This window comes from Perissodus microlepis, chromosome 7, assembly GCF_051167445.1.
Source record: "Perissodus microlepis isolate ML-2025 ecotype Zambia chromosome 7, ASM5116744v1, whole genome shotgun sequence".
NCBI lineage: Eukaryota > Metazoa > Chordata > Actinopteri > Cichliformes > Cichlidae > Perissodus > Perissodus microlepis.
In genome coordinates this window covers 53,774,796-53,787,623 of record NC_140467.1, presented here as the reverse complement: position 1 = coordinate 53,787,623, position 12,828 = coordinate 53,774,796, and the positions used below count along the sequence as shown (strand labels likewise).

Here is a 12,828-nt window from a genome sequence, read left to right as displayed (position 1 = left end):
GAAGATTATACTATGAAAGAAGAATGTATTTAAAAGTTGTTAATTAAATTGCTAAGCAAATAAGCTACTCAGAAACACCACTGTGTTTGAGCAGGAACAGGAAGTGATACTCTGCCGCAGAGCGGTAAAACAAACGCTGTTGTGACAGTGATGTACACTGTCTTGTTGGTATATATGTATGATTTGTATCACCCTCATGTTTCCAAACCGATACCATGAGCAGCAGCTTTTACAGCTGTGGCTCCAGCAAACATCAGCTGATACTAGAAATTAATTTTAAATAAATTCTAACAACAGCTTATCAAGCTTGAACGTGCTGTTGTTGTTTAGCGCAACATCCGCTGGTTTCCTGTTTCTGGCGCAAAGTGGGAGATAAACAAACAAGAGAGACAGCTGATCATTGATCGGTTTTATGATTGAAGTAGCAACAGGAGAGGGAGGGAGAGAGAATGAGGGGAGAAGAGGCAGCTGTGCAACGTAAAGACAGAATAACTCCAGCTTTGTCTTTTTTCATTCTAGCTGAAGTACGGTACTAATCGCGTTCCTTTTCCTCTCAATACGGATGTATTGTAATTGGTCCAGCCCAGAGTTGATCATGACCAATTGGCTAATCCACCACCTTTCATTGTTTATACCGTTACAAAAATAAACAAACATAAAAATGAAAAAACACCATCAGCCCACCGGGCAAATGCCCGGTATGCCCAATGGCCAGTCCAGCTATGCGGTCAGCTGGCGGGTAACAGGCATCTCCGAAAACGTTAGAGCATTATGGAAATATGTGATGTCTTAATGATTTCAAACTCCACCACTCTGTATTCCTCCGCCACTGCCTCGTTTGAGTTTTGGACGAAATGGATTCTGGGATATTGCATTTCGTCATTTCGAGCTGATTGGAGACCAGAACACCCAATCAGATATTTTTGCATCCAAGTCTGTGATTGGCTGGTTTTGTGGCACAAATATAACGGCGTACACAAAGAGTTGAACGCGCACGGGCAGAAATGTTGAGAGCGTGAGCAACAATCAATCAATCAATCAAGGCTTTATTCGCCACGTGCAGGTTGCCCTGCAGTGAACTAGGACCCCCCCCCCCCCCCATTACACACACAACACAGACATCACATGGGGATACAGGTCGGAGATCGGTAGCGTTACAGAAAAAAAACACTGAAATATACACTACAATGGGAAAGTACAAGAGGAAAAAAAGAGACCTCTACTCATGCTGGGCTCCTGGGAGGTCAGCATGAGAACAGGAAACAAAAAAACTCCTCTGCACAAAAAAGCACATAAATGTCCACAGCACAACATTATGGAACACGTGACAAGCCACAGGGTCAGGTGGGGGGTGAGGAGCAATCCGAAGCAAACACAGCAGCCATCCTGCCCAGCGCAGGATGGCAGCTGTCCCAGAATACCATTCCAGCGTGAGCACAGACCCGCCGTGTTCCCAGGAGGGAACAAGCATCGAAGGCGTTTGGAAAGGGAGGGGGGATGAGTGTGTGCATATCGGTGTATATGTATGTGTGTGCGTGTCCAGAGTTCAGCTGAGACAGTGTCCTTCGCCCTGCTAGGCTAAGAAAACAGTCTTCCAGCCAACCCAGGTGGCCTTGCATGGAATGGGAAGGAACAGACTAAACACAGTCGTTATCAGGGTGTTCTTGTTCGGCTCCAGCCTTGCGACTGCAGCTGGCGCCGAAAGGGTATCCGCATGAAGTGATGGTGCTTTTTACTTTAGTGCGAACAGCTCATATGAATTTCAAAGCAGTTCTAACAGTCCAACACTGGTCTCTCAATCTCCCGTTGGAGAGCCGTGAGCTTTGCCATGATGTTATCAAACTTGCGCTCTGTGAAGTTGTCATTCTTGTGCTCAAAGAGCCGATTCTGAGAACTCACGACCACAGTGAGCCTCCCCAAGATGTCATCCAATTTGTGCTCAGAGATGTTATTCCGAGCGAGCCGTTCCAAGATGTAATCCAGTCTGCACTCAGAGATCTTATTCTGAGTATTCACGGCAGCCGTAAGCCTTTCCAAGATCTTATCCGTGCTGCACTCAATGAGCCCATTTTGAGAAACTCACGCCTCTCCCATTGTTTCAATCCCAGCGGGCAGCCTTGTGGGGGTTTGAACAGCCGGTTCCGCTTTTTTAATTCTTCAATAAGTCAGGACCAAGCCAGCTCCGATCAGCAAGAACCCTGTTACCATGGTTCCGTATAGGTAGATATCTTCAGCACTCAGGCTCACCCAAGCCCAAACTTCTCGTTGAGAAAGGGGTGTCAATTGCATTCAGGGACCAGTTGATCAAATCCATAATTCCTCTCTTTTAGGTTTTAGAGAACAGACTGTGAGAGAGTGTTCCAAGGAAAAGTAATACAAAAAAACCACGAGACTAGACTAGGACATAAGAGGCTAAGCAGGGAAGGTAAGGGAGAGGAGGAGAGGAGAAAAGTGCGACCGCCTTCGTCAAGAGCAAGAGCAGAAAAAAAAATTGCGAGTGAGCGCAAATACAAAAACTGAGTGAGAGGGGCTGCTATTGTGTGTGTGTGTATGGATAATAGCAAACACTGAAATACATTTTTGCACACAGCAATGAATTTTGTTCACTCAAATTCAGCTTTTCTTCGCTCAAAATAAATTTCTCCTCAAAATGCAACACTTGCACCTGCAAACTTTTTTTTACTTGTGCTCAAATTTTTTTTATGTGCGCTCAGAATAGTGGCACAAAAATAACGCCATAGGAGTGGAGTCTGTGGGACCACAGAATGAGAAACCCAAGTTAGCTGGGACTAGTTGGTCAGTAGTGACTGAACTTTCAAGTCAGATGGGCATGTTGACTATAATACTGGCTATTAAATGAGTGTAGGTATTTACAATGTATTTATACCAAAACAAGGGATCAGTAATTTGAGCCATTTGTTGAGTTATAAACCGGGGTGTAAGTAAATGGTCCGCAGGTGCGGGTTCACTGTCAAAATAAAAGACGCGCACCAGATAAGAAGTTGCAACGCGTGTTTAGGTACATAAGATTTTCTGGAGGAGGACAGACATTTGTTCAGAACTCTTAAAGATGTCGAAGAAGCAAGCTCCTTTAAGCAATTACATTGGTGTTCCTCCATCTCCAAAGAAATGTCCAAAGGAGTCCAAACCGCAAAAGAAGCGCGTATTCTCGGAAAAGTGGTTGCAGGAGGTGAGCTGGCTTCAAACAAATGATGAACGCACAGAGATGTGGTGCAGAATATGCCGTGAAAATCCCACTCTAGCAGACAAAAACAGTGCCTTTTATATGTACGCAAACGCGCGTTGCAACTTCTTGTCTGGTGCGCGTCTTTTATTTTGACAGTGAATGCGCACCTGCGGACCACTTATGTGCACCCCTGGTTATAAAGTTCTAAAAAGGTGGAATCCTGATAGATGAGCTATGAGGATGATTGCCTTACTGTTGTCTCATCTGGGGTGACACCACTGAACTCTTGGGAGCTCCTGCGGCTCATCACAGACAGCTTGGCGGTGTCTGCCACCTCTCCATTGGGTAAGATACCATCAGCAAACCACACGCGCTTTTGCTCACGAGGACAACCTGATAACACAGAAAAAGGAAGTGTCTTCAGGGGTACAGTTAAGGAAAACAAGTGAAAGGTAAAGCAGACTGTGTAAGAATAACCTTACCGTCATTGCTTGGGTGTTTAAGAACAGACACAGGCACCATGACAGTAGGTGGTGGGGAGTTTAGAGTACCAGCAGCACGGGCCTGCTGTAAAGGGGGGATTGTGCTGCAGTATTCAGATGGGACATTTGGGTTTGGGCTAGGACCTGTAGGACTCATCATCCGTTCCAGAGCCTGGGCTACAACAGAAGGATGCTGTTAGAAGCATGTTCATTTTTTTTTAAAGGTGTTAACTCGAGTCTAAAAAGCTAGTTACCTGACTCATTTAGATGTAGAGACTAGTTTCTTGAATATGAATGTCTGAATGTCTAGATTGTCTAGGCAATCTAATCTGAGGTTTTATTTAGATTTTCAAGTCCTCTTTAGAGTAAACTAAACTTCAGTGGTCTAATGATTTTTCGTTATTAAAGTTTATTGTATTTCTGGAGAAGTAATTAAAGGCTGTGCCTTTTGAAACATGCTGGTTTTAGTAGTAAGGCACAACTTTTATTTTGAATGCAATCCAGCAACTGCTTGCAGTTGGAGAGCATACATTTTTCCCAAGTGGCCCAGTTTACAGGTCTGTGTGACTGAGGCCTATAAGGCCCACTCAGCCTAAATTTGTCCCCTGCTACGAAGAACCAGGATATTTCTTTTTCCTTTAAAAAAAAAAAAATCTACAATTAATCTACAATTAATTAATGGTTGTTACAAAAATTAAAACAACATTTAAAAAAGCATACAGAAGATAAAAGGGGGGACATGTCTACTGCAATGGCTACAAGATTGTGAATAATTTTCCTGTAATTAATAAGTTGTGTTTAGAAAGTGCAAGTGGTGGAGAACAAAGGAGAGCACTGCAACATATTATTATAGCTATATTTCATTGGTTTAATTAAAAAGGACTTCCACTTTTTGCGGTTCTGTTACAGATTTGGAAAATAAGTGAGGACACTGGAGAAGGAAAAAGCATCTCTATCAGTAAGTTTCTTCAGAGAAGCCTGTTGAAAAAAAGCTGGACAGTATATTAGCAGTATCTGACCAATAATGGACTAACACAGATATATATCTAAATGCGTCTAAATGCAGTTTAAATATTGAATTTGTCAAGTATATAATATTCACACAGACTTCCACTGCAGGAATTTTAATTAAAAAAATCCTGACAAATAACAAAACGCCTCTCAAATTAGTTCTCTTACAGATGGACATCGACTCCATTGTCCTGGACTGCAGCTGGTAGCCCTCCATCTGTATTGCTGCCTCGGTGATTGTGTTGTTATGGAACATGAACCACTTTCCACCTGCTCCACATTCCCTTAAGTGTGGCTCTCTAGCTATCATTACCAGCTGCAGTCCAAGATGGTGGAGTTGGAGTCCCTCTTAATGCAGCAGGAGAAGCAGGTGAATGATACAGAAGAGTGCCGCTACATGTTTCCTCTAGCTCACTGACTAAAAGAATAAAATTGGTGGCAGCCAGTGGTACCCTTAAGCCGATACACCGATGGTATCAGTTTCAAAATCCTACGTTCTCAAACTATCACATTCACAAGATGTTCACAAAATGTGACCGCTATCCTTGATCAAGAGGTCAAGTTTTAGGACGTACACTTATATATACACACACGTATAAATTTGAAACTCCTTCTTGCCTTGTTCTCAAGTTTCTGTATTCATAAAGTTCAGTGTTGGGGTGTAGGACTGTAGCGTACATCAGCATAACAGCTTTTCTAAAGCTGTTCCAGTTGGATATTGGTTTAGTCCCCAACATTGCTATAAGATGAGTTATTACTTTCAGGAAAACTGGCTATAGTGGAGAGGCTTTCAGAGCAGCTTTTCTCAGCGCTGCTGATCAAGCAATTATGTCGTATTATATTGATTATGTATCACATAGCTTTACTTATCCAGTATGTAATGACAGCAACAACAATGTCGCTTTCAAAAACACAGGAATGCAACCACAGCAGATTGAAACATTACAAAGATATTATGGTTATTTAGACCCTTGTTTCTATAATTTCTTTTAAGTAATTCAATTAGTATCAATAATTCAATTAGTATCAATGCAAGAACAGTTATTCACCTTGCTGTGCAACGAAAGGATGACATGGCAGAAAAAAAGTCAACCAAGGCTTAAGGCTATTTACTGACCCCATTTTCAGTGCAACGGTAACATAACCAAATATATTACTTAAAATGGAGACAAAACACTGATTTGCAATATATGCACACATTCTAAACTCAAACAATCCAGCACAGCAGCAGTACAAAGTTTCCAACATTTTATTCATTACAAGTAAGAAGCATCTTACCTCATCATCTCCTCCTCAACTAAAACACAATTAATCCACGTTATGACAAATCTCTCTCGCTAACTGACATCAGACCAGTCCTCACAGCTTTTCTGAAGCGGCTCCTCTCGTAAATAATAACAGGCTATTAGCTGTAGGCTGAGGTGTATGCAGTAAGCCTCGTATACTGATGTCAGTGAGGGAGAGGAAAGCAAGAGAGGGGAGGAGAGGAGGAGCTGTGTGAGGGAGAGAAGAGAAGGATTGCAACACACTGCCCGAGCATCCAAAAGCCACTAAAGTGGACCATCTCCTCCTTAATTTAGACAGCATGTGAGCATCACATGTCCACTGCACTCGGTGGTCCTGTACTACATAGACTCACAAGCTCAAGGACAAGTAATAGTGTCCTGTTATCACTTTCCTCTGCAATCAACTCCGATCTCTCATCTCTCTCCATATCACTGCTGCAGTCCAGCTAAAAAAAAGGTGCCTATTTCCACGTCTTTTATTGTTACCAAGATGGTGAGCTCAGGGAGAGTTAAAGAAAATGTTTTTCCCAGTCTCCAAAACAGCATCACTTAATCCTGTAATCAGCATTAAACCTTTACTGGAAAAAGTAAACGAAACTACCTGATCAACAAGCTCCGGCATGAGGAAATGCTAACTTTGTAACTGTTCCAATCCACCGTTGTTTGTTTTACACAGCGAAAAATGAACTGTTAACTTAGTCTGATGTTTAAATTAGGTAGCCTGTTGAAGGCTGACTGTGGCAGCTATACCACTCTCTATTGCACTGATACTTGGAGCAAGCAGGAGTAAATCTAAAGAGAGGCATAAGGTGTACTAGACCATATTTATTTCAAGGCTTTCATCATATTATTCAGCTCATTGCAAGCACCTGCCTAGACAGCATGATAACACTAAGCTAGCCAAGAACCCAGAGTGATGTTGAATGCACACGCCAGCCTAGCAGCCAGACCCTAAACTTCAGGTAGCAAATGGATGAGCAGTCAGGCTGCAGCCTTTGTTTCTACCTGTTCGTGTTTATACAGTAGAATCACTGTAACGAAGAAACTTCATAAATATGTTAATGTGTAAATTGATTTACATCGCCCAAAATTTAGGATTCTTATCTTTGCTTTGTGCTGTCAGCTTTGTGTTCCTACCTAAATACTAAAGGAAAGCTTGTATGTGTTTTCATTAGGATAGAAATGGGGCTGGGTATTGATTTTGATTTCTATAATCGATTCAATTCCAATTCACAAGTTCCCTTGCAAGGTCGATTTGATTCAATTTTGACTCAGTCAGAAATATTATAATTCTGATCATTTATCAGTATATATCCATATTTTTATATCTATGTATAAAAACAAAGCTGACACTTGTGAGACTTCATCAGAGGTGTAAGCATCACGACAGATGCCTTTGTGTAACTGAGGACAAAACACAAAGCGTGAAGGAGATTTTCCTGGCCTATATTTTTATAGAAGATAACCACCTTAAAAATATACTGCAGTAGATCGATAACCATGAATCAACATAAGAACATTACCTGATGCTGCTTAAGTAAAGCAGAGCAAAGTTACAAAGGTTTTATTAAAGACACAGCTAAGCAATAATTTGTAAAAGTTTAAATTCCTCCAGTACTGAACAGCAGAAATTAGGCTTTCTAGTCAGAGGAAAACTTTGTTTTTCTTCAATGCAGCCACCACATCTTCCTTTAAACGTTTACAGACAAACTCACTCATTCATTAGCATAGTTGAACACACAGACATACATGCACAAAAACACACACACCAAATCTACAAAACCATCAGAACTCATTTTCCCTTCTACTAATGTAAGAAACACAACCCATTGTTAAAATGCAAACAATGTTAGATTTAAGTACGTCCAAACTTGAGTTCAACTTTAACTCTAAAAGTTTTGACTCCAAAACAGGCATTTAAAGAAATGTGAGGAAAATATAAAGGCCAGCTCAAATGCTCTAACTTTCTCATGCCCTGAAACTGGTCCTCACAAAAGGACAAATAATATTTTTATTGTCTTTATTTATTGTATTTTATTTACTTTCTTTATTTTCATAATACAGTTTAATTTCATTACTCACTCATGTTTGGATGAGCAGTTAAATCATTTACTGCCCTCTGCCACCCCTGGAGGCTATTGCCAACTCCTTCTGTCTCAATTTCTCACCAGGGCCATCACAGGTGACCCCTTGCACGCCGCCCACCACCTGTTTGACTCGCTATATAATCATGTATTTTATAATGGTACAACACATGGGGATCTTAATAAAGGCATACAAATAAACCAAACAAGAACCTTACCTCTGTGAATGGTGTCAAAGCAGAGAACACATACACGAGCCTCTTTCTCCAGGTACTTCAGTTTACACTTCCTGTTGCAGCACACAGCACAGTAAACCTGCCACAGAGGAGAGAGGATGACATTGACGGCATAGATACGCTACACAGCAATCTGCATGGACAGTAAATTCACGTCTGGAAGAAGACAACAATTAACAGGATGTTGAAACGTGTTTGTCTATCTGGTCCTTCAAACAGCATAAGATTGTGCTATAAACAATAGTAGAACCTAATCATGTCTGATTTAATAAGAGGCCTTTGAGGGACTTAACTCAGCACAGACCTATAGAAAAGCTGAAAAAAGAACTGCTGACTCATGCTTTCTGCTTACATCAATTCACTGTGCTATATTTGGTCCTCACTTCATCAGAAATTTTACCCTTACATGCTAAAAACTTCCAGAAATACCTTGAATTACACAAGAAAGCGCTATATAAATCCAATCCATTATTATTATTATAAGAAGAAAAAACAGGCAATGCAAAACAGGCATTTATAAGAAGCTCATTAGGTAATCATTTCTATGGTGAAATCCATAAGATTTACATTTATTTATCAGAATCACTGTTGGGATCTAGATTTTTATGATGGATGCTTTTCAGTTTTCAGATTTTTTTTGTATAAAGTAATCAGGAAAAATCTGATTATTCAACAGTGAACTCTGCATTTCTGAGTCAATTAACTGTTTAATTGTAAAGCTGGGCATACACTGTGTGATTTTTGGCCCATTTTGAGCATATTTTTCAGTTGTGCGACCGTTTTGGGGATCGGCCCAAGTTTCACCTTAATTGTGTGTCGTGCATCGTGGAGTATACATGGGGTAACGAGAAGCGATTAACACCTCACGAATAGCTCCCGATCATCAATCGTATGCTCGCAAGGAAATCAAACCTGTTTGAAATCCTGTTGGCCCTTGTGAGGTTGTCAACGCAGCCTCTCACACTGCGCATGCGCAAACAGAAATGGAAGTGGAAAGACGGAGTAGCAGATCTTGCAGTTTGGCAGTGCAGCGTGTGATCTGGACACAAGCGATAGAGGCATAACTTGTAGAACTTTATCATGACTGCACCAACTATGAAAAGAGTTGTATGGACATTGCTGCTCAACTGCAGCTGCCTGGTCAATGTTTTTCATAAGCAATTTAGCAAAGTTGATGGTGGTGGTGTGTGTGTCTGTGTGAGTAAAGACAGAGAGGGAGAGCAAGAGACAGATTTAGTGTTATAAGGTTCATGTTATGGACGCACAGTGTGAGCACTCAGGTCGCATCAGAGCATCGGGCCATATAGTGTGAGACCCTGCATCATGACCGACGATCCTCTAGCCCCTGCGATTTAATTGTACAGTTTGAGCAGGAGCTGAATAACGTGACTGAAAAAAAATGCACAGTGTATGCCCAGCTTAACGGCATTAAACTGTTTAAGTTTCTCTTACAAATTACATTTTTAATCTCAATGAGATATTTACCTGGATAAATAAAGGAATAATAATTTTGTGAAACAACAGCTGTATTGCTTTATTATGTAGCACTCTTTGTCTACCTGAACACTTGCATTTAACAAAGCTACCGAAGTCAGGTAAATGCTGTGCGGCTAGTAGCTGACTAATTACACTTTGCTTGGCTATTACTGCAGAAGTTGACTTCTTTCAGCTGCTATTTGCAAGGGGTTGCCACAGTGAATAGATCTGCATGTCTGAACTTGTATAAATTTTAGGCCAAATGCCCTTCCTGACGCAACCCATCCAGGAATTTGCATCACCTCCCAGTTTTGAAAGTGATACCTTCGCATGCTAGGCACTGGTGTTCCCTTTCAGTTGATTCACTCGGTACAACACCTAAGTATGGGATATCACGCCCTTGCGTGTCCTGGCTGAAAAAACCTTTACTCACGCCTTTAAGGCGGATGACATGTGATGACATGCACACGGACCCGCCTGCACATATAGCCGCTGTCATCACGGTCATGCTTCAGTTCTTATGCTCTTCACCTCGCTGAGAACACCTCTGCTGAGTTGGGCTAGCTAGCTGCTACTAGTTAGCTCCACTGTCTGCCGACTTGAACTTAGCGTAACTGCCCCTGTTGGTGTCAACCTCCACCACGCAGTTGGTCCGTAGGCTGCCCGCGGAGTGCTAATTTCGAGTTTTCCTGTGCAGCGTTTGGCTTTGCGTTTTGGAATGGACTCCAAACTGATGCGAGCAAAGCAGAAATCTTCTGTTCACCCCCGTCTTCAGGGATGCGATTTCTCTTTGCACAACAGCGACCAGCACAATGCCTGCCCTGTCTGCCTGGGGATCATCCACGCTAGGAGAGCGTTGACGGAGCCTGAAGCCTGTGCGTTTTGTCGCTAGCTCCGGCGCTCGATCCTGGAAACACGCGGTGGCGTTTGTGGAAATAGTGCTGGGACGCTCTGCTGTTGCACGGCATGACCCTCTCCTTTCCGAGTCTGGAGCCCCGGCTTCGTCCGAGTCCGAAGACGAGAATTATCCGGTCGATGTCCCCGCAATTAGCTGGGCTGACCACATGGAATATGTTGACAGGTTAGCCGATGACGAGCCGAAACCATGCAGGGGCGCTGACGGGCTTCAGCTTGGGTTGAGCCCGCCAGCGCTCCCCAGGAAGACGATCACGTGCTGGACATCGGCCTGGACATCCATGGTTTGTCGGAGGATGAGCGGGAGAGCTCATTGTCGGCCCAATGTGCCGCCACTGCTGTTGCGCTGGTCGGCCACGATGACACCTGTCTTTTCTCCCTGTTTCGCCGTACTGTTGAGAAGCTGCAGGTGGACTGGTCCTCTCCTCCTCCAGCTCAGAAGCCGTCACGGTTCGCGGGTTTTTTCCTCCCACCGGAGCCCGCAACGGCCATAAACTGCCTTCCCATGTTCCCAGACTTTGTCTGCAAGCTAACAGCATCATGGGACAAACATGTCTGTCCGCGTCACTGTGCCCGGCTATGGACAGTACATGGAGTTGGTCCTTGGCTGCTTATCTGGCCCTGTCCCATAACCATGGTGTCAGCGGCCCCGCAACTCTGCCGTCCAAGCACTGCAGATTCTCTGCTTCGCAGCTGGAGAAGATTTATCGGGCTCAGGCCTGCACTGCTCGCGCCATGAGCTCCGTCACCATGCTCCAGATGTACCAGGCAAAGTGCCTGGTGGAGCTCGGATCGCTGGTTCCCGATGACAGCCCGCTGGCACCTCTTTTTAACGAGGTCAGAGTTGCCACAGATTACATCCTCTGTGCGTCCCGCTGTGCAGCGCTCTCCCTAGGCAGAGGGATGGCTTCATCAGTAGTGGCGCAGAGGAACCTGTGGCTGACCCTCTCTGATGTCCCGGATAGAGACAGAGCTGTATATCTGGATGCACCAGTGTCTGCAGCTGGGTTATTCGGACATTCACTTGAAGCCATTCGGGCTAGATTCGATCTGAGGAAGAAGCAGACTGAAGCTCTGCACGACATCATTCCCACACGTCAGGCGAAGGCCAAGCCCACAGCTAGCTCTCACAGGCCCGCCGCTCCTCTGCCGACTGGCAAGAGATCGGCGCCCACTGCTGCAGTGGGTGTGCCGCCAGCGGGAGCACATCCTCCGGCCCGAGCTCCATGCCAGTCGGTCTGGAGCAAAGGCCAACCCTCGGGCCCCTGGCGGGACCCAACGCCCAGGAGGAAGAAGCCTCAACCCTCCTAGCTCTGGTTTCGATTGGAGAAGGGGTCGAGCGGCAGGTAGACGCTGCTTTTACCCCTCTGTTGCCGCCCAAGAGGTGCTGCTTAAGTTCTGTTCAGGTTGTCAGCCCCAGAAGGCGCTGCACTTTCCTAACACTGTCTCCCAAGCACAAACCCCCTGCACATAAAATTCCCGCTGTTTTTCATTGTTGTGCCCCAGGTTAGGTGCCTCCAACAAAATGTATGGATGTACATGTTCCCATGTTACAATCAATAAAGAGTGTTGTTTATTCTCAAACAATCACAAATGCTCAGCCTGCAGGCAGAATGAGCCAGGTCAGGCAGGTGATGCATTCTCCTGCAGACACACTGGGGGGGCGACAACGCCCCGCAGACAGTGGGTCTGGCTGCTCACTTCCCTCAGTGGCGCATTTGCGCCCCCTCTCCGTGGGTGCTGCAAACCGTTGCCATGGGTTACCGGTTGCAGTTCCGGGTCAAGCCGCGAGTCTTAAACGTACCTACGAACGTACAAGTTCAAGACAGCTCTTGAATGCATTCGGCCAGGGAGATTGGTTTGCAACAATCGATCTAGAGTTTGAGTTGCTGAGCTTTTGCTCCCCTCCTTTTGCATCTGAGGAGCAGAGGAGGATGCATTCTCTTTGTCCAGTGCGTGTGCCACGCACCTACATTGAGCGCACTCAGAATGTGCGATGCCTGTGACCAGCTGTTTGTCTGCTTCACTAATCCAAATAGAGGTAGAGTTCTGTCTAAACACTGGATTATAGAAGCTATCTCACTAGCATACGGCGCCAAAGGTCTTGCTTTGCCCCAGGGGGTGAGAGCTCATTCCACCAGGGGGATGCCA

The 12,828-nt window shown here is 44.3% G+C and overlaps 1 protein-coding gene across 3 annotated transcripts in view; it reads right to left on the bottom strand.

Moving 5' to 3' along the window:
* Window positions 1-12,828, bottom strand: part of zfyve16 (zinc finger, FYVE domain containing 16) — a 41,273-nt gene that overhangs the window by 18,596 nt on the left and 9,849 nt on the right. For 2 of the 3 annotated variants that reach the window (XM_084935982.1, XM_084935983.1), the window contains exons 4-6: window positions 8,269-8,365; window positions 3,670-3,846; window positions 3,441-3,580 (exon numbers count right to left, since the gene is read on the bottom strand). In XM_084935982.1, coding sequence (XP_084792108.1) covers window positions 3,441-3,580; window positions 3,670-3,846; window positions 8,269-8,365 — 414 coding nt within the window. The remainder of the gene's footprint in view (window positions 1-3,440; window positions 3,581-3,669; window positions 3,847-8,268; window positions 8,366-12,828) is intronic. The other variant, XM_084935984.1, reaches the window with a different exon arrangement.